This window comes from Sebastes fasciatus, chromosome 1, assembly GCF_043250625.1.
Source record: "Sebastes fasciatus isolate fSebFas1 chromosome 1, fSebFas1.pri, whole genome shotgun sequence".
In the NCBI taxonomy this organism is placed as follows: domain Eukaryota; kingdom Metazoa; phylum Chordata; class Actinopteri; order Perciformes; family Sebastidae; genus Sebastes; species Sebastes fasciatus.
In genome coordinates, this window is record NC_133795.1 from 3,886,307 (window position 1) to 3,913,590 (window position 27,284).

Sequence of the window (27,284 nt, forward strand, 5' to 3'; positions counted from 1 at the left end):
ACACTGTGATTATTAAGTGTTTCCTTAATTTTTTTGAGCATTGTAGATGACCTTTTTGTATGTTTTACATGTGAAACTTTATTTTGCAGTAACTTACAGCTAAGTTTAGTGGAGTAACATTCTCACAAAATAGAAACACTCGAGTACAGTGCAAGCATATGCAGGTATTTCTCATTTTAAAAGTTTAACTGCTGGAGACAAGATGTCTCCTACTGAAAAGTCCATTCTCAGTATATGTGGACTGGAGGTTTCAAGGTTCAGCATCACCAGTCCAGGTTCCTTCCTGGCCTAGGACGTCTACACCCATGTGCTCCATGGAGGAGAGGAGAACAGTCAGGAGCAAGCAGGATGCCCCAATATGGCTGCTTTTCAATCATTGTCTGCTATCTCACTTCTGCCACGGTGAACTGTTTTTTATCAGCGTGTGGAAGTTTCCAGCTCAAGAGGATGCTGTTATTAGCTTCTCAGAGCAGGGGATCAGTACGGCAACATACGCACACACAACAACACTGATAGTGTAACCATATTTATATAAGACTGACCACAGATGACCCATAGGAACACTAGAGATAAACAGAGACTGATATTGATACACCTGTTGCCCCAGTGCATGCTGGGAGGCTTTCCACTACACCTATCCTCCTGTAATTTAATTTAGTTTACCTGTCAACTATGATGGATGAGAAGCTACAGTAGTAGTTTAGTGTTTGTGGTGGGTGTAGCTGCAGATGTTTTTGCATCTGGAACTGCCAGCACTTAGCACACTAAACCTAAAGCTTAATGAGGTTGCAGTGTTGGAAGAGATGCATTCTTAGATTACGACATTACACTTAGACATTAATACAATGATAACCTTTGATGTGAGATGACCTTCCCTGAGGACTTTCTGCATGCCACAACTTAAAGCTGAAGTAGGCGAGATTGGAGCAAATATGATTAAAAAAGTAATTTTTATAAAACGGTCGCTATGTCCTGACAGTAGTGCGAAACAGGTATGCTGAAAAAAAAAAATCGTGTGCCTCTGTGTCCTCCGGTGCGCCTAACAGCATCTGCAAGATTTCACAGACCGGAGGAAAGCAAGCAGTCAGAGCTGATCTGGGATCTGCTGTCTATCTGCTGTCTATTACTCTTTTCACACCAATGACCCTGGTCCAACCCTCCTTTTGTCTATTCAAACCAAGCCAGTTAACTCTGGTTGAACCCTGGTCAGGACAATTCAGATACGCCCTGGGTCACAGCCAGGAGCAATGCATACCACTTAGCTCAGGTGTTAGAAATGCACGGGGGGGCTTTACACCTCTGGAGGATTACAAAGAGAGGAGATGATAGTTGCATCATCAATTTGTCCAAAAACATAAAATGTCACAGAATGATACTTGTTTTTGGGGTGCAGAAGTCTAGTTATCTCTCAGAACACGTGAATTACAATATGCTGGTTACTATGGAATTTTTGCCCAATGATGCCAAAAATATATTGCCTACTGCCACTTTAAGACAGTCGTTATGGCTTTGCTCTGGTGTACGTCACAAGCCTTTTTGTTCAGCATCATCTGCCAAGAATGTTGGAAATGTATCATGGGGCTAAGCAATTAATTAAATTGTGTTGATGTATGAAGGTGTACGCCTTTTCCCACGAGAGGAGAGAGTCAACAGGAAGATATCAAATTATAATACAAGGAAGTTAATCAGTGCTACCCATTGAATAATTTTCTTGCATTATAATTTGATATCTTCCTGTTCACTATCTCCGTTTCATGGGAAAAGGCGTAACGTTTATACATCAAGACAACACAGATCCACCAAAAAGTTTAAACATGAAATCAAAAAAGATGAGTTAGAGGGGCTTTCATCCAGCTGTCACAGCAGTTGTTGACGAGCAAGTCTTCCTTTTGCATCCACCCTGACCCATATGCTGTACCAGTGCAGCCAGGAGAGCCATTGTTGGTGAAGAAAGGCTGGACATTTTTGTAGGGCAATATGAGAAATGGTGGGATGAAATTCCCCAAGGTATTTACAGCACACTCAAGTGTAGCCCACGATGATCGAAAGACGAAGAATATTGAAACATGAAAAGGATAATTAAGTTATTCCCTAATTCTTGAAACTTCTGTCAGAAACTGTTATCTCACCTCAGGGCACTAAGTGCTGAGGCTCTTAATTTACAACTGCCTGGTTAAGCTCACAGAAGAGCAACAACAAGATGTATTATCCATTATGACCATTTGAGCTTGTTCAGTGAATTAGGACTCTGTTACGGGTTGACGGCCCTGACATCTGTTTTTCTTCCCAAAGACTCAGAGAAGCGGGGACATACATTCATTAATATGCTATGTTTAACTAATCATCGAAAAAGAACTGAAGTAGGTTGTACAGGTTTGAGCTCTCAAGCAGAACTGGAGAAACAACATAGAAAGGAGGTTTTACGACCTTAGCACATAGTACAAATCAAAAATCTGCGTCAGGTATTTTCTCAGAAGGATTTCCTGTTCTGTGGAGAAAACACTGGAGCGTACAGATTTAAGGCAATCAACTTTTATAAGAAGACTGACGTTTCGACGCCATTTGTGTCTTCATCAGAGTCAAAGAGATCGGAGACTCACATTCTCTTAAATAAGTAACAGCACTATCAAGAGGTTGGTTTATAAAGTTAAGTTTCTATGTAAACCTAATATGATCTTAGTTACTCGAGATGTCCAAAGCTTATACACCTGCATCCCTCATGAGATGGGCTTACAGGCTTTGTCACATTATTTGAGTACTCATTCTGAAGGTATTCTGCCCCCTAATTCATTTTTATTGACACTCACCGAATTATTGTTATCTAAGAACTTTTTTCAATATGCTGGTTCCTTTTTTCTTAAGAGCCATTGCATAAATATGGACAGTTCCTTCTTCCCATACTATGCTTGTTTAGTAATGGGCTTTTTGGGAAGAGAAATGTATGCATGTATCCATCTTTCCAGCCATGGTTACTGTGAGTCCATGGCTGGAGTTAACGACTCAAGGACCCTGGGAGACGTAGATCACTGTCTCTGCCACCATCTTGAATGGTGGGTCCCAACATCCCCCTTTTTGCTCCGAAGAATCGTTCCGACCACAGTCCTTAAGAGCAAACTAGAAGGTTGAACAGTTCGCAGTTCCTTAGAAACAACCCGGGGTTGTACCCTTCAGTCCTTGATGACAACCTGAAAGTTCTACAGTTCAATCCCTGGTGAAAACTTGAAAGTTGTTCAGTCCATTATCTTTCATGTCATGTTCTGCTCTCCCCTGCCATGAGAACCCATTAAGACGCTGACTCAATCATGTTTCTTTCACTTGAGAAACGTAGCTAAACTTCGGTCCTCTACCCAGGATTTTATAGGTGTGCCTCAGACACGCTTTAAGACTTGGGGAGATAGTGCTTTCCAGTCAGCAGCCCCTAAGCTTTGGAATAGTCTCCCAATAAGCTTGAAGTCTTTGCACTCTGTAGACTCTTTTAAAAAGCAGCTAAAAAAACATCTGTTCAGAAAGGCATTTAGGTAGCATGTGATACTTTATGTTTTAACTTGTGTTTTTTGTCTCTTTCCCTTATAGATTTTATCCAGTGTTTTCATCTTTGTTTTATTTATTTGAGTCTATTTTTATTTTATGTGATTTTATTTCTTTGACTGGGAAGCACTTTGAGACTTGTGTCTGGGAAAGGTGCTACTGTATATAAATAAACTTGGCTTGCTTGCTTGCTGATTACATGTGATTAAAATGCATGGGTGTGCCCCAACACAATAGCCAGCTTTGTTTGTCCCGGAAAAGGTTATTAGGACAGCTTGTACAGCAAGATAATGATAATGACACGTTTGGGTTACTTTTTGAAAGCTGTCCAAAGATGACAATGATTTGACGTATTTTTTTCTGTTGCATTTTAGGTCTACAAGTAATTGTCAACAAGTACAACATCATCTGCTAAACTACCTGCTGCTGTTTGAACATCAGAGATTCAACATCATCAGAGCCACCACAGGTACCACCTGCACTTATACTTGCCAACAGTCCCGATTTTCCCAGAAGACTCCCATTTTTCATTGCCTTTTCTTTTCACACCTTTTTTCCTTTTCGTTATCTCAACCTGTTTCTGGCACTGTAGAGCGTGTATAAGCCATAAGGCCTTCTTTTTCCACCCGGATGGCAATAGAGCAAAACCAAATGTCCTTTCCCAGAGGAGGAGAGCTGCTCGCAACACAACGGCGTGTCTGAGCTGTATTTGCCACACATCACAGCATCACAGCAAAGCTGTGGTGCTGTGGCGCAAGCCATTTTAAATAACAGGTTTCAGAGTACAGTGGTGCCGTTGTTGCATTGTGTCTGAAAGGGCCTGAGGGTGAGTGAGAGAACGAAAGGGAAATGGAGAGAACTAAAATGAGATAAAAATATTCAAGCAGGAGCAAATAATGAATGAATGAAAAATGATATGATCACATGAATATTAGCCTGGTTTATACAAGAGATTCACACAATTCACACCACAAGGGCAAAATATTCAGTTTTCTTTCCTGAGAATTAAAAGTAGGCCTATTTAGCAAAAAATTATGTTGCAGTGTACTTATTATTTTGTTATTTTCATTCTTTAAAAGTCACTGGAATGCAGGCAACAAAGTCTCTGACCCCCAGACCACTATTTTTTTAGGTCTCTATACCTGTATATCGAGCATACTTGTGTAATATTGAAAATTGTATTTAAGACCGTAACTATTAAAGGGACTGTTTGTAACTTTTTAAGCATATAAATGTACCGGGTCGGGACACATGCGCCGCTGTCACTGCTCCTCTGTCTGCTTGCCTTCACTCAGACAGCGCGCGGGTTCTCGCGTACTCGCTCCACCACTAGACGTGAACGCGTGCTCACTCCACACTGCCGAAGAGTTAGTTTAGCTCTGGGAATATCTAATGAATGAGTGGACGTTTGTGCAGAAATAACTGCTGCAGCTCCTCCAGACCAACAGAGGTTTTCCGTGATTTGTGAAGTGCCGGGTGAGAAATGTTGTCGTCTCGTTACCGACCGGGTGCCGGTGTCTCCCCTTTTCACTCCGGCTGCGGGCGGAGACGACAACGTTACTCGCTGCGGAGCTCCGCTGCCTCCGCTGAGGCAGGAAAAGCCAACACTAGGATCAGCACTGATTGATGGAGAGACCTTCGTCTGGTCAGCTAACATTACTGCCAAGCAGCTGAAATATAGAGTGATATTGTGGTTTTAGCTGACGTGTGTCGCGTCACTGTTTTGAGCGATGCTCGTTCATGTCTATTTAGAGTGAGCAAGCGCGAGCCCGACGCTGACTTTCGTTGACTTAACGGCCACAGGTGTCGCTGTTAACAAGCATTTCTGAAAGTTACAAATAGTCCCTTTAACTTCCAATGTATTTCACCTCATACACAGGTACGTGTATTTAAACATCTCATAATTACATTCTATGGCCGTTTAATAAATATCAAAGTGCACGATTTACAATCATAATCCCCATTCACAAGCACATCTACAAGCAGATGACTCGAAGCATGACTACAGCCTGCCCATGCAGCAACCAGTCGTCCCTCAACCTCTGTATTCTGGGCTGTATGGGGATAAATGCATTTCTGTTATAGCAATGTTTTTTTATGTGCTCTCACAATACACGATGTAGGTACTGTTTTGTTTAGTTAGTACATCACCTACAACAAACAAATGTTTGGCGTCCACATGTGCTGTGTCTGATCCCCTGCTTCACTTCCTTGTCTGCAGACCAGTAGTAGAGAGAGAGAGAGAGAGAGAGAGAGTGAAAGAGAGAGAGAGAGAGAGAGAGAGAGAGAGAGAGAGCGCTCCTTCTTCTACTTCTTCTCTGATTTAATGGCAGCTCGCAAACCAATGTGTATAAGTGCATACTGCCGCCTACTGTACAGGAGTGTGTAACATCAGGGCTTTAGATACTTCAGGTTACATGATATTTAAGGCAAGATTAAAAAAACATAAACAAAAAAAACAACAACTATATTTTACGATCTAATCCTGTACTTTTTAAGAAAAATAAAGAGAGCCTTGCAACATTCCCTCATTTTCTCACTCATCCCTAAAATCCCTTCTAAGTTCCATCCCCGTTCTAGCTCATATCACGCAAGATGTTCCTCTCTGATTTACAACACCTCATAATAAAATGCTCAACATTTTCAGAAACATTACAAACATCACATTTATCTGATACGCACTTTGCCATTAAATAGAGAGTTGATTTTAATCCATTATGTCCGAATCTTAATCTTGAAAAAAGCACTTCCTCTCTCCTGCACTTCCCTTTGAAATCCTTCACCTTAATTGATTTCTGTATACTGTAATAGTGTCTCCCTTTAGTATCTGTGTCCCACTTCTTCTGCCACAACTCCCTCACTGCCTTTCTTATTAACGATTTGGCCTCACCTTTTCCCAAAAGAGACTTTCATTATTTCATCATCATTTAATTTCAATGCTCTCTTTGCAATCTCGTCTGCCCTCTCATGACCTTCCACACCAGTATGAGCAGGAACCCAACACAATCGTACATTAATTCCAACTCTTTATATTCTCAGCATTATCGTAGTTATTTCCATCAATAATCATCAAAATCATCATCTCTTTTTGTATCTTTTGAATTCAAAATATTAAGAGCTGCAGTAGAGTCTGACCAAATGACAACTTTCTCAGGCCTTACCTCTTCTATCCATTGCAATCCTAAAACTAAAGCGACTATTTCTGCCGTAAATACAGATAATCTCTCATTAATTATTTTTCATATGACTACATCAAACTCAGGTATGTATACTCCTGTTCCTACATGTCCACTCCCTGGATCTTTAGATCCATTTGTAAATATTGTCATATAATTATAATAATTCCTCTTCAACATAGTCTTGAACCAAATATCCAATATTATCTACATTCCTTTCACTCCATTCTCTCTTCTGCTCCACAAGTTGCAAGTCCACATTTGTCACTGGAAATATCCATGGAGGAACATTACCCCAAACAGTATTTGGCCCATAATCTAACATATTTAAACCATATTCTTCTGCTATTGTATTAATATTTGAAACAAATCCTTTACCTTTTTATTGTTGTGAGTATTCCCAACAATCATACAGCACCTTTGTTGCAGGTTGTTCCTCTCCAGATCCCTTTAACTTAAAGGGACTATTTGTAACTTTCAGAATTGCTTGTTAACAGCGACACCTTTGGCCATGAAATCAACGAAAGTCAGCGTCGGGCTCGCGCTTGCTCGCTCTAAATAGACATTAACGAGCATCGCTCAAAACAGTGAGGCGACACACGTCAGCTAAAACCACAATATCACTCTATATTTCAGCTGCTCGGCAATAATGTTAGCTGACCAGACGAAGGTCTCTCCATGAACATGATTTAGATCTGATCCTAGTGTTGGCTTTTCCTGCCTCACCCTCCTGCGCCCGCAGGGAGACACCGGCAACAGGAGCCTCTCCTCCGCTGCCTGCTTGCCTTCACTGACACAGCGCGCACCAACAGAGGTTTTACTTGTGCTCTGCAGAGAGAAACGTGAACCGTGACACCGGCACCCGGTGTCTCCCTGCGGGTGCAGGACGGAGGCGATATCGTTTCACGCTGCGGAGCCCAGTCACTTCACAAGACACAAGAAACCTCTGTTGGTCTGGAGGAGCTGCAGCATTTATTTCTGCACAAACGTCCACTAGATATTCTCAGAGCTAAACTAACTCTTCTGCAGTGTGTAGTGAGCGCGCGTTCTCGTCTCGAGTAGGAGTGAGTACGCGAGAACGCGCGCTGTGTCTGTGTGAAGGCAAGCAGGCAGAGGAGGAGAGGCTCCGGCCACACGCGAGCGCGCATATGCGGGAGCACATGTGTCCCGACCCGGTACATTTATACGCTTAAAAAGTTACAAACGGTCCCTTTAACCCAACATGCCAGTGACAACTTTGAAGATCTTAAATATAATGGTAATTCATCAGCCTCCACCGATAGTGCATTAGTAGGAGTTTTTTTAACTGCACCAATACTGAGTCTTAGAGCTCTGAACTGTATTTTGTCTAGTTTTTCCAAAACACTTTTGGCTGTTGCTCCATACACCATACACCCATAATCAATACATGATTGTATTAAGGCCCTGTAAATATCCAGTAGTGATTGTTTATCTGCTCCTCACTCATAACCAGAAACTGATCTCATGACATTCAGTACAACATTTTGTTGAGAGAGCGCTCTCTACAGGTGTCCCTAAATAATCTTCCCTCACTCCCCAGGGTCCTAAGGGCATCCCAGTTACTCTTGTATACTGAATTATGCACTCTTATGGTTCCCACTGTACACACAGGACTGAAAGTGCCTTTCCCCCTCTAACACACAATCACAATCAAAAGTGGACCCCCTCTCTACTGAAGAAATAGTTTCTAGGAAAAGCCTTGGTACTGTGTTCTGTGAATTTTCCAGAGCAACAGGGATTCTGTTTCTGGATAGACATGTTGCTGTTATATTTATGAAATGTAATTTTTCACAGCTGTGAGCACAATGGTGAAATTTGGACAAACAACATGTTCAATATTAATAAACTTTGAATAAACAAGCAAACAGCGCTCTGTGCAGCAGCAGAGGAGGGGCTTCAGAGTCCAGCATGTCGTCTGCAGCAGGCAGACCATGACGCATTGACTGCAGTTGACTTTTGCTGCTGGATCCAGGATATAACCTGTTAACGCTACATGGATAATGCTACAACCAAACTTTACTTCACTTCCCTGGAGTCAACAAGCACGAGCGGATAGCTTATAGGAACAGTGCCACTCTGCCATTGCAAGTTTTTGCCATACTAACTTTACCACCTGCTATTACCTCCGCTCATCAAATCCATGCTCTACTTTATAACCATTAATACCTCCACTAAGGGTATTTCACTGATGTTGCAACCAGTACCACTTACTTGGGTGTGTTCTTCCCCCGTGAGTGAGACCGTGGCCCAATTCCAAACCACCCCCTACACCTTCTCCCTGCCCACTTCTGCTTTGTTTGCGCGTTCGCATGGAGCGTACGCCATATTAAGTGCTATTCCAAACCTATTCACAGGGAGTGGAAGTGGGTTATAAAACCCTCCAACAGCGAGTCTGCATCGATGCCAACTTAACCAGCTGCCCTTACTAACGACGTGCAACTCCGTTTTGTGTTCGTCATGGAACATGATCCAATGTAAGTTCCGTGCGACTACCGGTACAAACATTTACTATTAAACTGCTCAAACTGATAGACATTTAATTTATTCTACTTTATTGTCATACAGACATCAACAACATAAAGTAAATAGATTTTATTTTATACCCTTGTCCAGTTTAGAAAATGGTAGACATGTTCATTAGATTGTAAAAATTAAAAATTATTATTTTCTTTTAATTATTGGTAATTGTGTTATTCTCCTTCTGCAGTTGCTAAACAATACATATATGCTGTATATATATATATATTTATATATATATATACATATATATACATATTATGTCTACTGCAGGTTTAACTTTGTTCACCAACCCTCAGGTAGCTTTAACTATAGGGACCAATGTGGGTATGAAAACCCAGTGTCATACTGTATCAAAGCCTGCAATCCACTTGTTCGTCCACATGGGGGTAGGCTCTGCCAATGTTATACTTTGATGATTCATTAGTATGAGTAGTATGTATCCATGATGGGTGTGCGGATTAATAATATTGAAATATTTATTAAAACCATAATATAATTATATAAACTATTTAGTTTTGATAATAGGCTAATAACAGTATTCTAATAATATTAGTTTTCTCCATTCTTTTATTTAGAACAAGCAGTTATATTTATTCACTAATCTTTATTACAACTCCTGTTTTTATTTATGTATATTTGAATTAGTTTATAATTTGTATTACAGAAAAATACAATTTCAGTTAAGACATGAACACATTGTTGTTGCTAAGGAGCTAAAAGAGAGCCACCATTGGTCATAGACTACATAATGTAATGACTGGAATGATAAGTCCGATAAGTCCTTCTTCTGCAAACCTGTGAGGTAAGAGGGGGTAGAATGATTAGAGTGTCTGACTCACTGGAAAATAGTTTTGGCTCCTCTTGTCACACAGGCCTAGTCTGCAGTGAATGAAGACATATGGGTTGCCACCAGTGGGCAACCTCTTGTTCTGAAGAGTGAAGCCAATGCTGAAGTGCCTTAAACTTGCATTCTTTCTAACAGCCAGCAGGGGGCGACTCCTCTGGTTACTAAAATAAGTCTGACTGTATAGAAGTCTATGAGAAAATGAGCCTGCTTCTGACTTGATTTATAACCTCAGTAAAGACTGTAAACATGAGTTTATGGTCTCAATCGCTAGTTTCAAGTCTTCTTCAATACAGCATGATGTTCATTTAGTAAATGATGGTCCCATTTAGAGTCAAATAGAACATAAAGCAGGGGATGCTTTAGGGCGTGGCTACATTGTGATTGACAGGTTGCTACCACGGTATAGTCCAGTTTGGGTGTTGTCCGTGTTTTCGTCTTACAACTTTAACTCTTTCACAGCATGTTTTCTGTTCATGACAGTTCATTGTAACATCTAAGTCATCTAAAAATGTCTTGTTCAGCATGCTTAGCCCCACTGTGTCACTACTGGTTGCAAAAAAACAAGATTGTGACTGCCAAAATGCTTAACTCAGCTTTAAATAAAAGTAAACACTCCCAATATTAATTCTGATAACAGAAGTGAAAGAGAAAACATAAGACAAAACAGCTTTTTGTGGGAATCATGAAAAACTTTATTGTCCTCCAGGCAATCGAAATTAGAAATTACTTTGACGTGGTTCACAAAACATACACATAGTGTTGACATGTTGTCCCATACAATGTGATCATGGTCCTGAGCCACATGAAGAAATTAACTGAAAAAATAAATGAAATCACCAAACACAGACCAACTAAGTCAGAAATGATCATTTCCTATTTAGAGCGGCTTTAAATATGATGAGTTGGGCAAAAAAGCATTTTTACATAGAAAATCAGTGAAGAAATTAAAGAGATTTGTCTGGGACATGTGGCTATGGGAACGTTTAAATCAACAGGGTTATATATCCATATTGCTCCACAGTTAACCGTATCCTGTGTCTAATAAACTTTCAAATAAAAAATAGAAGTATTTTGAACAAGCATAATTGCACATACCCACTCATTAAAAATATCAGAATTTGTATTAATACGAATATTTGTATTATTTCCATTTTATTACAAAAAAGTACAAAGGTAAAATATGAGGGATTATACTAAAGAGTTAGAATACTGAACCATTACAGTATATCATACAACATTTTAAGAAAATAACATAACACTCATTTTGCAGTGTTTATTAGCTCCCTCCATTAATATGTCAGTTCTCCCCTAAAGATTAAGATGAGAGAAAAGGGAAACATGGTTATAACTTCCATACAGCTGACAGTGCTGAGATATCTGCTCTGATACCAGATTGTATTTAGTGGAAGTTGATTGGTCCAATGGTAGCAAAATCTTCTTTGTCTGTGTCAGCAGAGCGATAAGTCCTTCTTCTGCAAATCTGTGAGGTGAGAGGGAGTGTAATGATTAGACAACTATACTCAGTGTTTGGATATAAAGCATTGATTGCCTATTGGTTATTTTGATTGAGTGAGAGGATGAGTGTCTGACTCACTGGAACACAGTTATGGCTCCTCTTGTCACATAGGCGTAGTCTGCAGTGAATGAAGACGCTTGGGTTGTCACCATGGAGAGGGAAGAGCAGGGCAGAGAAACGAGCACGGTAGGACAGGCCGTTCTCAACCACTGACACACGATGAGAGTCAGTAGAGCACCTGTCAGAGATGTCAGATCAAATCATTAGGACCATTACACATCACAACAGATTTTACATTTTCCACTCCAGTCCATCTAAATTAGGAGAGACACATACCTGGAATGAATGAGAAAGTATTGAACGGGGTCATCAGGGTTTGAGGAGTTAGTGGTATAGCACTCCTGCAGCACGAGTGCGAGGCTTGGATCACTCAGAGGCACAGACGCTTGCACATGCAAGGCAGAGCCCACTGGCAGAGAGAGCGGACCCGCTGGGTAGCTGTATGAATAGTTGGAGTCCCGGAAAAGATTCATGTAGGCTCTGGCTTTGGTACCTGATCCCGTGAGGCCACCTTTAAGGCTGTTAAGAAAGAAAGAAAATTAGAGATGTATTTCACTCCTGCAATAGCAATTATATTATCCAGGGATTTAGGCCCACATCTTTGAAGTGTGTTGTATACAGTCAACGAATGAAATAAAAGACTCACATCTGAGGTTTGATTACAGCATTCAGGCTGGTTTCGGTTTCCAAGGGATAGGCACAAGAGAACGGAATAATCGAAGGTAGACTGAAGGAACCGTTACTTAGAGGGTAGAAAAACAAGCTGTTGCTGTAGATGGCATGGGTGGTGTTGGTCTGAAAGAAAAAAGGATCAATGAATGACCAGTCATGTGTATAATCTATCAATCTCACTGCAGGTAAGTAGGTGAAAACAGTTTTTGTATTGAAATCAATAAACTTTGGAATTAGGGTAACACTTTACAATAAGGTGCACAAAAGGAACAAATGAGGAACGAAGGAGGAGCTAACTGCTCAATACCATTTGTTAACGGGAAGTTGTTGAACAACTCCTGATTCAATTTTATAGAGTAGCTTATGATTATTTAATTGAGAAATGGCTGTTAGATATCATGTTACTGAACTAATATGTAATTAATTGTTGGTGGGTATCTGTGAATCCTTATAATGGCCCTTTACTTAATGCATAGTTCTTGATTACCTCTGAATGATGCGCTAAATGGCACATAAACTTTAACAAAACATTACTTCATTCTTACCCACGTATTAGTTTCTATTTTGTGTCTTCTCAAGTTTTTTGTGTTGTTATTAAGCACTGAATCATCACTTCATGATTACCTGTCACATTACTCACCAAGTTTGTGCCTATCCTTAAGTAAAATGGTCCACACTGAGTTGTACTCTGTAACAAACTTTTGAGTACTGGGACATGAAATCATGAAGTAATGATTCAGTGCTGAGTAACAACTCAATATGATGCACCACTATAGCAGACACAAACCTGGTAAATAATGAACACAAACACATGCTTCCAAACACACGGTTGGTGCTTCCGTTGTTAGCTAGCTTAAAGTTAACGTCTGTACAGCTGGTACATTGACTGTTTAAGTCAGTCAAATTTATGTGATTGACGCAAGGTGAACATTTCCCTTACTTTCTTGCTGAACATACCTTTAGTCTCACCAGACAATATAAAGATACATTTACAGAGCAGTAAAGAATAATACCAGTACAAGAGAACAGAAAATTAATGAATACAATAGACTTATAGACAAATAATTAGGTGGTAAGTAAGTAGTTAATCTCACCGTCATTACAGTTCCACAGAAGCCAGTCCTACGTAGCACTTGGTACCACACAATATTATCACGCACTGTGTAGCTGGTACAGTATGGGGTCGCCAGGTGACCAGAGAATGCATTCAAACCAGCCGACAGCAGATTTTGCAGTGGGACACCAACTTCAATCTTATAAGGGGAGCAAACAAGCTGAGAGGCCTGGATTAGTGGTTGTTGGCCTGAAACAACAAAGAAAAGAAAGAAGTGTAAGTGGGAGAGATTGTTGTCTCACTGGATTGTTGTCATTGTAGTAGATGTGGTTTTAGCAGTCGTGGATCTACCATATGTGGTTGTAGTAGTTAAGGATGTACCATGCGTGGTTGTAGAAGTTGTGGTTGGATAAGTTGTGGTCGTAGCAGTTGAGGGTGGAGTATATGGGGTTGGAGTAGTTGTGGTTGAAACAGTTGAGGGTGGAGTAGTGGTTCTGGCAGCTGAGGGTAGAATAGTCGTGGTGGGAGAAGTTGTGGTTGTAGCAGTTGAGGGTGGAGTAGTTGTGGTTGGAGTAGTTGTGGTTGATGTAGTTGAGGGTGGAGTAGTTGTGGTAGGAGTAGTTGTGGTTGAAGTAATCCTGGGAATTCCTGTTTGAAGGGAAAGCAAAATCTCTGTCAACCCACATGACAACTGCAGGTTGCAATTACAACAGTATTGAACAAAAGCCCCACTTCTTCAATGTAACTGGACTTGATCATTTAATTCTTTGGCACCTTTATTTTTAATTGCCTCAATAGTAGATTTGCTTATTGTGGTGGAAGAGGATGATCATTCTGTATGATACAAATCAGTGTTTATAAACGTTTGTTTTAAATGCAAATATGGCTTGTTTTAAATAAAGATTTCCATTCTTTATGATATCCAGTTAGTTCTAGGATGTATGGTGCCTTCTCTAATTATATGTGAACAATACCAACTGCAGTGCGCTTACTGTATGCATAAACTTACCTTCACAAATGACACCAGCATCCTCAGCATGATGACAGTAGTGGTACCCTAATCCCCGATGGGTACAGTTTGTTAGTGATGCTTCATTCCCTGTACAGTGAAGGTCAGCTAACCAAATTGGTCCAGTGCCCTGTCCAAAATATGCATTTCCTAGAGCTGACAGAGCTCTGCCACAGCCCAGCTGTCGACAAACCACATGAGCATCATTCAAATCCCAGTAGTTGTCACAAACCGTCCCCCAATTGTAGTGGCGGTAGATCTCCACTCTGCCAGAACAGCTGCTGTTAGAGTTGACCAGTCTCACTGCAGGATATGGTGCAGTGTATGGATGAATTGTGACTGGAGTCGTGGTTGGAGTAGTTGTGGTCTGAGTAGTTGTGGTTGGAGTAGTTGTGGTTGGAGTAGTTGTGGTCTGAGTAGTTGTGGTTGGAGTAGTCGTGGTTGGAGTAGTTGTGGTTGAAGTAGTCGTGGTTGGAGTAGTTGTGGTTGGAGTAGTTGTTGTTGGAGTAGTTGTGGTAGGAGTAGTTGTGGTTGGAGTAGTCGTGGTTGGAGTAGTTGTGGTTGGAGTAGTTGTGGTTGGAGTAGTTGTGGTTGGAGTAGTTGTTGTTGGAGTAGTTGTGGGAATTCCTGTTTGAACGGAAAGCAAAATCTCTGTCAACCCACATGACAAATTACAACACTAAAGAACAAAAGCCCAATTTCTTCAATGTAACTGGACTTGATCATTTAATTCTTCGGCACCTTTATTTTTCATTGCCTCAATAGCAGATTTACTTATTGTGGTGGAAGAGCATGCTCATTCTTTATGATACAAATTAGAGTTTCAAAACGTATGTTTTAATTATAAATGTGGCTTGTTGTAAATAAAGATTTCCATTCTTTATGATATCCAGTTAGTTCTAGGATGTATGGTGCCTTCTCTAATTATATGTGAACAATACCAACTGCAGTGTGCTTACTGTATGCATAAACTTACCTTCACAAATGACACCAGCATCCTCAGCATGATGACAGTAGTGGTTCGCAAATCCCGGATGTTGACAGTGTGTTAATGATGCCTCATTCCCTGTACAGTGAAGGTCAGCTAACCAAATTGGTCCAGTGCCCTGTCCAAAATATGCGTTTCCTAGAGCTGACAGAGCTCTGCCACAGCCCAGCTGTTGACAAACCACATGAGCATCATTCAAATCCCAGTAGTTGTCACAAACCGTCCCCCAACGATAGTGGTGGTAAATCTCCACTCTGCCAGAACAGCTGCTGTTAGAGTTGACCAGTCTCACTGCAGGATATGGTGCAGTGTATGGATGAGTTTCGATTGGAGTCGTGGTTGGAGTAGTTGTTGTTGGAGTAGTTGTGGTTTGAGTAGTTGTTGTTGGAGTAGTTGTGGTAGGAGTATTTGTGGTTGGAGTAGTCGTGGTTGGAGTAGTTGTGGTTGGAGTAGTTGTTGTTGGAGTAGTTGTGGTAGGAGTAGTTGTGGTTGGAGTAGTCGTTGTTGGAGTAGTTGTAGTTGGAGTAGTTGTGGTTGGAGTAGTTGTGGTAGGAGTAGTTGTGGTTGGAGTAGTCGTGGTTGAAGTAGTTGTGGTTGGAGTAGTTGTTGTTGGAGTAGTTGTGGTTGAAGTAGTCGTGGGAATTCCTTTTTGAACGGAAAGCAAAATCTCTGTCAACCCACATGACAAATTACAACACTAAAGAACAAAAGCCCAATTTCTTCAATGTAACTGGACTTGATCATTTAATTCTTCGGCACCTTTATTTTTAATTGCCTCAATAGCAGATTTACTTATTGTGGTGGAAGAGGATGCTCATTTTTATGATACAAATTTGAGTTTCGAAACGTATGTTTTAATTATAAATGTGGCATGTTGTAAATAAAGATGTCCATTCTTTATGGTATCCAGTTAGTTCTAGGATGTGTGGTGCCTTCTCTAATTATATGTGAACAATACCAACTGCAGTGTGCTTACTGTATGCATAAACTTACCTTCACAAATGACACCAGCATCCTCAGCATGATGACAGTAGTGGTTCGCAAATCCCGGATGTTGACAGTGTGTTAATGATGCCTCATTCCCTGTACAGTGAAGGTCAGCTAACCAAATTGGTCCAGTGCCCTGTCCAAAATATGCGTTTCCTAGAGCTGACAGAGCTCTGCCACAGCCCAGCTGTTGACAAACCACATGAGCATCATTCAAATCCCAGTAGTTGTCACAAACCGTCCCCCAACGATAGTGGTGGTAAATCTCCACTCTGCCAGAACAGCTGCTGTTAGAGTTGACCAGTCTCACTGCAGGATATGGTGCAGTGTATGGATGAGTTTCGATTGGAGTCGTGGTTGGAGTAGTTGTTGTTGGAGTAGTTGTGGTTTGAGTAGTTGTTGTTGGAGTAGTCGTTGTTGGAGTAGTTGTAGTTGGAGTAGTTGTGGTTGGAGTAGTTGTGGTAGGAGTAGTTGTGGTTGGAATAGTCGTGGTTGGAGTAGTTGTGGTTGGAGTAGTTGTTGTTGGAGTAGTTGTGGTAGGAGTAGTTGTGGTTGGAGTAGTCGTTGTTGGAGTAGTTGTAGTTGGAGTAGTTGTGGTTGGAGTAGTTGTGGAAGGAGTAGTTGTGGTTGGAGTAGTCGTGGTTGAAGTAGTTGTGGTTGGAGTAGTTGTTGTTGGAGTAGTTGTGGTAGGAGTAGTTGTGGTTGAAGTAGTCGTGGGAATTCCTGTTTGAACGGAAAGCAAAATCTCTGTCAACCCACATGACAAATTACAACACTAAAGAACAAAAGCCCAATTTCTTCAATGTAACTGGACTTGATCATTTAATTCTTCGGCACCTTTATTTTTCATTGCCTCAATAGCAGATTTACTTATTGTGGTGGAAGAGCATGCTCATTCTTTATGATACAAATTAGAGTTTCAAAACGTATGTTTTAATTATAAATGTGGCTTGTTGTAAATAAAGATTTCCATTCTTTATGATATCCAGTTAGTTCTAGGATGTATGGTGCCTTCTCTAATTATATGTGAACAATACCAACTGCAGTGTGCTTACTGTATGCATAAACTTACCTTCACAAATGACACCAGCATCCTCAGCATGATGACAGTAGTGGTACCCTAATCCCCGATGGGTACAGTTTGTTAGTGATGCTTCATTCCCTGTACAGTGAAGGTCAGCTAACCAAATTGGTCCAGTGCCCTGTCCAAAATATGCATTTCCTAGAGCTGACAGAGCTCTGCCACAGCCCAGCTGTCGACAAACCACATGAGCATCATTCAAATCCCAATAGTTGTCACAAACCGTCCCCCAATTGTAGTGGCGGTAGATCTCCACTCTGCCAGAACAGCTGCTGTTAGAGTTGACCAGTCTCACTGCAGGATATGGTGCAGTGTATGGATGAATTGCGACTGGAGTCGTGGTTGGAGTAGTTGTTGTTGGAGTAGTTGTGGTTTGAGTAGTTGTTGTTGGAGTAGTTGTGGTAGGAGTAGTTGTGGTTGGAGTAGTCGTGGTTGGAGTAGTTGTGGTTGGAGTAGTTGTTGTTGGAGTAGTTGTGGTAGGAGTAGTTGTGGTTGGAGTAGTCGTTGTTGGAGTAGTTGTAGTTGGAGTAGTTGTTGTTGGAGTAGTTGTGGTAGGAGTAGTTGTGGTTGGAGTAGTCGTGGTTGGAGTAGTTGTGGTTGGAGTAGTTGTTGTTGGAGTAGTTGTGGTAGGAGTAGTTGTGGTTGAAGTAGTCGTGGGAATTCCTGTTTGAACGGAAAGCAAAATCTCTGTCAACCCACATGACAAATTACAACACTAAAGAACAAAAGCCCAATTTCTTCAATGTAACTGGACTTGATCATTTAATTCTTCGGCACCTTTATTTTTAATTGCCTCAATAGCAGATTTACTTATTGTGGTGGAAGAGGATGCTCATTTTTATGATACAAATTTGAGTTTCGAAACGTATGTTTTAATTAAAAATGTGGCATGTTGTAAATAAAGATGTCCATTCTTTATGGTATCCAGTTAGTTCTAGGATGTGTGGTGCCTTCTCTAATTATATGTGAACAATACCAACTGCAGTGTGCTTACTGTATGCATAAACTTACCTTCACAAATGACACCAGCATCCTCAGCATGATGACAGTAGTGGTTCGCAAATCCCGGATGTTGACAGTGTGTTAATGATGCCTCATTCCCTGTACAGTGAAGGTCAGCTAACCAAATTGGTCCAGTGCCCTGTCCAAAATATGCGTTTCCTAGAGCTGACAGAGCTCTGCCACAGCCCAGCTGTTGACAAACCACATGAGCATCATTCAAATCCCAGTAGTTGTCACAAACCGTCCCCCAACGATAGTGGTGGTAAATCTCCACTCTGCCAGAACAGCTGCTGTTAGAGTTGACCAGTCTCACTGCAGGATATGGTGCAGTGTATGGATGAGTTTCGATTGGAGTCGTGGTTGGAGTAGTTGTTGTTGGAGTAGTTGTGGTTTGAGTAGTTGTTGTTGGAGTAGTTGTGGTAGGAGTAGTTGTGGTTGGAGTAGTCGTGGTTGGAGTAGTTGTGGTTGGAGTAGTTGTTGTTGGAGTAGTTGTGGTAGGAGTAGTTGTGGTTGGAGTAGTCGTTGTTGGAGTAGTTGTAGTTGGAGTAGTTGTGGTTGGAGTAGTTGTGGTAGGAGTAGTTGTGGTTGGAGTAGTCGTGGTTGAAGTAGTTGTGGTTGGAGTAGTTGTTGTTGGAGTAGTTGTGGTTGAAGTAGTCGTGGGAATTCCTTTTTGAACGGAAAGCAAAATCTCTGTCAACCCACATGACAAATTACAACACTAAAGAACAAAAGCCCAATTTCTTCAATGTAACTGGACTTGATCATTTAATTCTTCGGCACCTTTATTTTTAATTGCCTCAATAGCAGATTTACTTATTGTGGTGGAAGAGGATGCTCATTTTTATGATACAAATTTGAGTTTCGAAATGTATGTTTTAATTATAAATGTGGCATGTTGTAAATAAAGATGTCCATTCTTTATGGTATCCAGTTAGTTCTAGGATGTGTGGTGCCTTCTCTAATTATATGTGAACAATACCAACTGCAGTGTGCTTACTGTATGCATAAACTTACCTTCACAAATGACACCAGCATCCTCAGCATGATGACAGTAGTGGTTCGCAAATCCCGGATGTTGACAGTGTGTTAATGATGCCTCATTCCCTGTACAGTGAAGGTCAGCTAACCAAATTGGTCCAGTGCCCTGTCCAAAATATGCGTTTCCTAGAGCTGACAGAGCTCTGCCACAGCCCAGCTGTTGACAAACCACATGAGCATCATTCAAATCCCAGTAGTTGTCACAAACCGTCCCCCAACGATAGTGGTGGTAAATCTCCACTCTGCCAGAACAGCTGCTGTTAGAGTTGACCAGTCTCACTGCAGGATATGGTGCAGTGTATGGATGAGTTTCGATTGGAGTCGTGGTTGGAGTAGTTGTTGTTGGAGTAGTTGTGGTTTGAGTAGTTGTTGTTGGAGTAGTCGTTGTTGGAGTAGTTGTAGTTGGAGTAGTTGTGGTTGGAGTAGTTGTGGTAGGAGTAGTTGTGGTTGGAATAGTCGTGGTTGGAGTAGTTGTGGTTGGAGTAGTTGTTGTTGGAGTAGTTGTGGTAGGAGTAGTTGTGGTTGGAGTAGTAGTTGTTGGAGTAGTTGTAGTTGGAGTAGTTGTGGTTGGAGTAGTTGTGGAAGGAGTAGTTGTGGTTGGAGTAGTCGTGGTTGAAGTAGTTGTGGTTGGAGTAGTTGTTGTTGGAGTAGTTGTGGTAGGAGTAGTTGTGGTTGAAGTAGTCGTGGGAATTCCTGTTTGAACGGAAAGCAAAATCTCTGTCAACCCACATGACAAATTACAACACTAAAGAACAAAAGCCCAATTTCTTCAATGTAACTGGACTTGATCATTTAATTCTTCGGCACCTTTATTTTTCATTGCCTCAATAGCAGATTTACTTATTGTGGTGGAAGAGCATGCTCATTCTTTATGATACAAATTAGAGTTTCAAAACGTATGTTTTAATTATAAATGTGGCTTGTTGTAAATAAAGATTTCCATTCTTTATGATATCCAGTTAGTTCTAGGATGTGTGGTGCCTTCTCTAATTATATGTGAACAATACCAACTGCAGTGTGCTTACTGTATGCATAAACTTACCTTCACAAATGACACCAGCATCCTCAGCATGATGACAGTAGTGGTTCGCAAATCCCGGATGTTGACAGTGTGTTAATGATGCCTCATTCCCTGTACAGTGAAGGTCAGCTAACCAAATTGGTCCAGTGCCCTGTCCAAAATATGCGTTTCCTAGAGCTGACAGAGCTCTGCCACAGCCCAGCTGTTGACAAACCACATGAGCATCATTCAAATCCCAGTAGTTGTCACAAACCGTCCCCCAACGATAGTGGTGGTAAATCTCCACTCTGCCAGAACAGCTGCTGTTAGAGTTGACCAGTCTCACTGCAGGATATGGTGCAGTGTATGGATGAGTTTCGATTGGAGTCGTGGTTGGAGTAGTTGTTGTTGGAGTAGTTGTGGTTTGAGTAGTTGTTGTTGGAGTAGTTGTGGTAGGAGTAGTTGTGGTTGGAGTAGTCGTGGTTGGAGTAGTTGTGGTTGGAGTAGTTGTTGTTGGAGTAGTTGTGGTAGGAGTAGTTGTGGTTGGAGTAGTCGTTGTTGGAGTAGTTGTAGTTGGAGTAGTTGTGGTTGGAGTAGTTGTGGTAGGAGTAGTTGTGGTTGGAGTAGTCGTGGTTGAAGTAGTTGTGGTTGGAGTAGTTGTTGTTGGAGTAGTTGTGGTTGAAGTAGTCGTGGGAATTCCTTTTTGAACGGAAAGCAAAATCTCTGTCAACCCACATGACAAATTACAACACTAAAGAACAAAAGCCCAATTTCTTCAATGTAACTGGACTTGATCATTTAATTCTTCGGCACCTTTATTTTTAATTGCCTCAATAGCAGATTTACTTATTGTGGTGGAAGAGGATGCTCATTTTTATGATACAAATTTGAGTTTCGAAACGTATGTTTTAATTATAAATGTGGCATGTTGTAAATAAAGATGTCCATTCTTTATGGTATCCAGTTAGTTCTAGGATGTGTGGTGCCTTCTCTAATTATATGTGAACAATACCAACTGCAGTGTGCTTACTGTATGCATAAACTTACCTTCACAAATGACACCAGCATCCTCAGCATGATGACAGTAGTGGTTCGCAAATCCCGGATGTTGACAGTGTGTTAATGATGCCTCATTCCCTGTACAGTGAAGGTCAGCTAACCAAATTGGTCCAGTGCCCTGTCCAAAATATGCGTTTCCTAGAGCTGACAGAGCTCTGCCACAGCCCAGCTGTTGACAAACCACATGAGCATCATTCAAATCCCAGTAGTTGTCACAAACCGTCCCCCAACGATAGTGGTGGTAAATCTCCACTCTGCCAGAACAGCTGCTGTTAGAGTTGACCAGTCTCACTGCAGGATATGGTGCAGTGTATGGATGAGTTTCGATTGGAGTCGTGGTTGGAGTAGTTGTTGTTGGAGTAGTTGTGGTTTGAGTAGTTGTTGTTGGAGTAGTCGTTGTTGGAGTAGTTGTAGTTGGAGTAGTTGTGGTTGGAGTAGTTGTGGTAGGAGTAGTTGTGGTTGGAATAGTCGTGGTTGGAGTAGTTGTGGTTGGAGTAGTTGTTGTTGGAGTAGTTGTGGTAGGAGTAGTTGTGGTTGGAGTAGTCGTTGTTGGAGTAGTTGTAGTTGGAGTAGTTGTGGTTGGAGTAGTTGTGGAAGGAGTAGTTGTGGTTGGAGTAGTCGTGGTTGAAGTAGTTGTGGTTGGAGTAGTTGTTGTTGGAGTAGTTGTGGTAGGAGTAGTTGTGGTTGAAGTAGTCGTGGGAATTCCTGTTTGAACGGAAAGCAAAATCTCTGTCAACCCACATGACAAATTACAACACTAAAGAACAAAAGCCCAATTTCTTCAATGTAACTGGACTTGATCATTTAATTCTTCGGCACCTTTATTTTTCATTGCCTCAATAGCAGATTTACTTATTGTGGTGGAAGAGCATGCTCATTCTTTATGATACAAATTAGAGTTTCAAAACGTATGTTTTAATTATAAATGTGGCTTGTTGTAAATAAAGATTTCCATTCTTTATGATATCCAGTTAGTTCTAGGATGTATGGTGCCTTCTCTAATTATATGTGAACAATACCAACTGCAGTGTGCTTACTGTATGCATAAACTTACCTTCACAAATGACACCAGCATCCTCAGCATGATGACAGTAGTGGTACCCTAATCCCCGATGGGTACAGTTTGTTAGTGATGCTTCATTCCCTGTACAGTGAAGGTCAGCTAACCAAATTGGTCCAGTGCCATGTCCAAAATATGCATTTCCTAGAGCTGACAGAGCTCTGCCACAGCCCAGCTGTCGACAAACCACATGAGCATCATTCAAATCCCAATAGTTGTCACAAACCGTCCCCCAATTGTAGTGGCGGTAGATCTCCACTCTGCCAGAACAGCTGCTGTTAGAGTTGACCAGTCTCACTGCAGGATATGGTGCAGTGTATGGATGAATTGCGACTGGAGTCGTGGTTGGAGTAGTTGTTGTTGGAGTAGTTGTGGTTTGAGTAGTTGTTGTTGGAGTAGTTGTGGTAGGAGTAGTTGTGGTTGGAGTAGTTGTGGTTGGAGTAGTTGTGGTTGGAGTAGTTGTTGTTGGAGTAGTTGTGGTAGGAGTAGTTGTGGTTGGAGTAGTCGTTGTTGGAGTAGTTGTAGTTGGAGTAGTTGTTGTTGGAGTAGTTGTGGTAGGAGTAGTTGTGGTTGGAGTAGTCGTGGTTGGAGTAGTTGTGGTTGGAGTAGTTGTTGTTGGAGTAGTTGTGGTAGGAGTAGTTGTGGTTGAAGTAGTCGTGGGAATTCCTGTTTGAACGGAAAGCAAAATCTCTGTCAACCCACATGACAAATTACAACACTGAAGAACAAAAGCCCAATTTCTTCAATGTAACTGGACTTGATCATTTAATTCTTCGGCACCTTTATTTTTAATTGCTTCAATAGCAGATTTACTTATTGTGGTGGAAGAGGATGCTCATTCTTTATGATACAAATTTGAGTTTCGAAAGGTATGTTTTAATTATAAATGTGGCTTGCTGTAAATAAAGATGTCCATTCTTTATGGTATCCAGTTAGTTCTAGGATGTGTGGTGCCTTCTCTAATTATATGTGAACAATACCAACTGCAGTGTGCTTACTGTATGCATAAACTTACCTTCACAAATGACACCAGCATCCTCAGCATGATGACAGTAGTGGTACCCTAATCCCCGATGGGTACAGTTTGTTAGTGATGCTTCATTCCCTGTACAGTGAAGGTCAGCTAACCAAATTGGTCCAGTGCCCTGTCCAAAATATGCATTTCCTAGAGCTGACAGAGCTCTGCCACAGCCCAGCTGTCGACAAACCACATGAGCATCATTCAAATCCCAATAGTTGTCACAAACCGTCCCCCAATTGTAGTGGCGGTAGATCTCCACTCTGCCAGAACAGCTGCTGTTAGAGTTGACCAGTCTCACTGCAGGATATGGTGCAGTGTATGGATGAATTGCGACTGGAGTCGTGGTTGGAGTAGTTGTTGTTGGAGTAGTTGTGGTTTGAGTAGTTGTTGTTGGAGTAGTTGTGGTAGGAGTAGTTGTGGTTGGAGTAGTCGTGGTTGGAGTAGTTGTGGTTGGAGTAGTTGTTGTTGGAGTAGTTGTGGTAGGAGTAGTTGTGGTTGGAGTAGTCGTTGTTGGAGTAGTTGTAGTTGGAGTAGTTGTTGTTGGAGTAGTTGTGGTAGGAGTAGTTGTGGTTGGAGTAGTCGTGGTTGGAGTAGTTGTGGTTGGAGTAGTTGTTGTTGGAGTAGTTGTGGTAGGAGTAGTTGTGGTTGAAGTAGTCGTGGGAATTCCTGTTTGAACGGAAAGCAAAATCTCTGTCAACCCACATGACAAATTACAACACTAAAGAACAAAAGCCCAATTTCTTCAATGTAACTGGACTTGATCATTTAATTCTTCGGCACCTTTATTTTTAATTGCTTCAATAGCAGATTTACTTATTGTGGTGGAAGAGGATGCTCATTCTTTATGATACAAATTTGAGTTTCGAAAGGTATGTTTTAATTATAAATGTGGCTTGCTGTAAATAAAGATTTCCATTCTTTATGGTATCCAGTTAGTTCTAGGATGTGTGGTGCCTTCTCTAATTATATGTGAACAATACCAACTGCAGTGTGCTTACTGTATGCATAAACTTACCTTCACAAATGACACCAGCATCCTCAGCATGATGACAGTAGTGGTTCGCAAATCCCGGATGTTGACAGTGTGTTAATGATGCCTCATTCCCTGTACAGTGAAGGTCAGCTAACCAAATTGGTCCAGTGCCCTGTCCAAAATATGCGTTTCCTAGAGCTGACAGAGCTCTGCCACAGCCCAGCTGTTGACAAACCACATGAGCATCATTCAAATCCCAGTAGTTGTCACAAACCGTCCCCCAACGATAGTGGTGGTAAATCTCCACTCTGCCAGAACAGCTGCTGTTAGAGTTGACCAGTCTCACTGCAGGATATGGTGCAGTGTATGGATGAGTTGCGATTGGAGTCGTGGTTGGAGTAGTTGTTGTTGGAGTAGTTGTGGTTTGAGTAGTTGTTGTTGGAGTAGTTGTGGTAGGAGTAGTTGTGGTTGGAGTAGTCGTGGTTGGAGTAGTTGTGGTTGGAGTAGTTGTTGTTGGAGTAGTTGTGGTAGGAGTAGTTGTTGTTGGAGTAGTCGTTGTTGGAGTAGTTGTAGTTGGAGTAGTTGTGGTTGGAGTAGTTGTGGTAGGAGTAGTTGTGGTTGGAGTAGTCGTGGTTGGAGTAGTTGTTGTTGGAGTAGTTGTGGTAGGAGTAGTTGTGGTTGTAGTAGTCGTTGTTGGAGTAGTTGTAGTTGGAGTAGTTGTGGTTGGAGTAGTTGTGGTAGGAGTAGTTGTGGTTGGAGTAGTCGTGGTTGAAGTAGTTGTGGTTGGAGTAGTTGTTGTTGGAGTAGTTGTGGTAGGAGTAGTTGTGGTTGAAGTAGTCGTGGGAATTCCTGTTTGAACGGAAAGCAAAATCTCTGTCAACCCGCATGACAAATTACAACACTAAAGAACAAAAGCCCAATTTCTTCAATGTAACTGGACTTGATCATTTAATTCTTCGGCACCTTTATTTTTCATTGCCTCAATAGCAGATTTACTTATTGTGGTGGAAGAGCATGCTCATTCTTTAGGATACAAATTAGAGTTTCAAAACGTATGTTTTAATTATAAATGTGGCTTGTTGTAAATAAAGATTTCTATTCTTTATGATATCCAGTTAGTTCTAGGATGTATGGTGCCTTCTCTAATTATATGTGAACAATACCAACTGCAGTGTGCTTACTGTATGCATAAACTTACCTTCACAAATGACACCAGCATCCTCAGCATGATGACAGTAGTGGTACCCTAATCCCCGATGGGTACAGTTTGTTAGTGATGCTTCATTCCCTGTACAGTGAAGGTCAGCTAACCAAATTGGTCCAGTGCCCTGTCCAAAATATGCATTTCCTAGAGCTGACAGAGCTCTGCCACAGCCCAGCTGTCGACAAACCACATGAGCATCATTCAAATCCCAATAGTTGTCACAAACCGTCCCCCAATTGTAGTGGCGGTAGATCTCCACTCTGCCAGAACAGCTGCTGTTAGAGTTGACCAGTCTCACTGCAGGATATGGTGCAGTGTATGGATGAATTGCGACTGGAGTCGTGGTTGGAGTAGTTGTTTTTGGAGTAGTTGTGGTTTGAGTAGTTGTTGTTGGAGTAGTTGTGGTAGGAGTAGTTGTGGTTGGAGTAGTCGTGGTTGGAGTAGTTGTGGTTGGAGTAGTTGTTGTTGGAGTAGTTGTGGTAGGAGTAGTTGTGGTTGGAGTAGTCGTTGTTGGAGTAGTTGTAGTTGGAGTAGTTGTTGTTGGAGTAGTTGTGGTAGGAGTAGTTGTGGTTGGAGTAGTCGTGGTTGGAGTAGTTGTGGTTGGAGTAGTTGTTGTTGGAGTAGTTGTGGTAGGAGTAGTTGTGGTTGGAGTAGTCGTTGTTGGAGTAGTTGTAGTTGGAGTAGTTGTGGTTGGAGTAGTTGTTGTTGGAGTAGTCGTGGGAATTCCTGTTTGAACGGAAAGCAAAATCTCTGTCAACCCACATGACAAATTACAACACTAAAGAACAAAAGCCCAATTTCTTCAATGTAACTGGACTTGATCATTTAATTCTTCGGCACCTTTATTTTTAATTGCTTCAATAGCAGATTTACTTATTGTGGTGGAAGAGGATGCTCATTCTTTATGATACAAATTTGAGTTTCGAAAGGTATGTTTTAATTATAAATGTGGCTTGCTGTAAATAAAGATGTCCATTCTTTATGGTATCCAGTTAGTTCTAGGATGTGTGGTGCCTTCTCTAATTATATGTGAACAATACCAACTGCAGTGTGCTTACTGTATGCATAAACTTACCTTCACAAATGACACCAGCATCCTCAGCATGATGACAGTAGTGGTTCGCAAATCCCGGATGTTGACAGTGTGTTAATGATGCCTCATTCCCTGTACAGTGAAGGTCAGCTAACCAAATTGGTCCAGTGCCCTGTCCAAAATATGCGTTTCCTAGAGCTGACAGAGCTCTGCCACAGCCCAGCTGTTGACAAACCACATGAGCATCATTCAAATCCCAGTAGTTGTCACAAACCGTCCCCCAACGATAGTGGTGGTAAATCTCCACTCTGCCAGAACAGCTGCTGTTAGAGTTGACCAGTCTCACTGCAGGATATGGTGCAGTGTATGGATGAGTTGCGATTGGAGTCGTGGTTGGAGTAGTTGTTGTTGGAGTAGTTGTGGTTTGAGTAGTTG

At 41.4% G+C, this 27,284-nt stretch overlaps 1 protein-coding gene across 1 annotated transcript; it reads right to left on the minus strand.

Annotated features, from left to right (window-relative positions):
- Window positions 1-11,350: 11,350 nt before the first annotated feature.
- Window positions 11,351-26,168, minus strand: LOC141776744 (scavenger receptor cysteine-rich domain-containing protein DMBT1-like; the record flags this gene model as incomplete). The annotated part of the gene is made up of 12 exons (XM_074650526.1): window positions 11,351-11,572; window positions 11,687-11,846; window positions 11,945-12,187; window positions 12,315-12,463; window positions 13,435-13,643; window positions 13,776-14,042; window positions 17,451-17,753; window positions 18,450-19,127; window positions 20,542-20,931; window positions 21,547-22,263; window positions 24,655-24,953; window positions 25,780-26,168. Coding segments are annotated over 12 exons (3,885 nt in total), but the record flags the coding sequence as incomplete, so codon positions are not given.
- Between the last annotated feature and the right edge of the window lie 1,116 nt (window positions 26,169-27,284).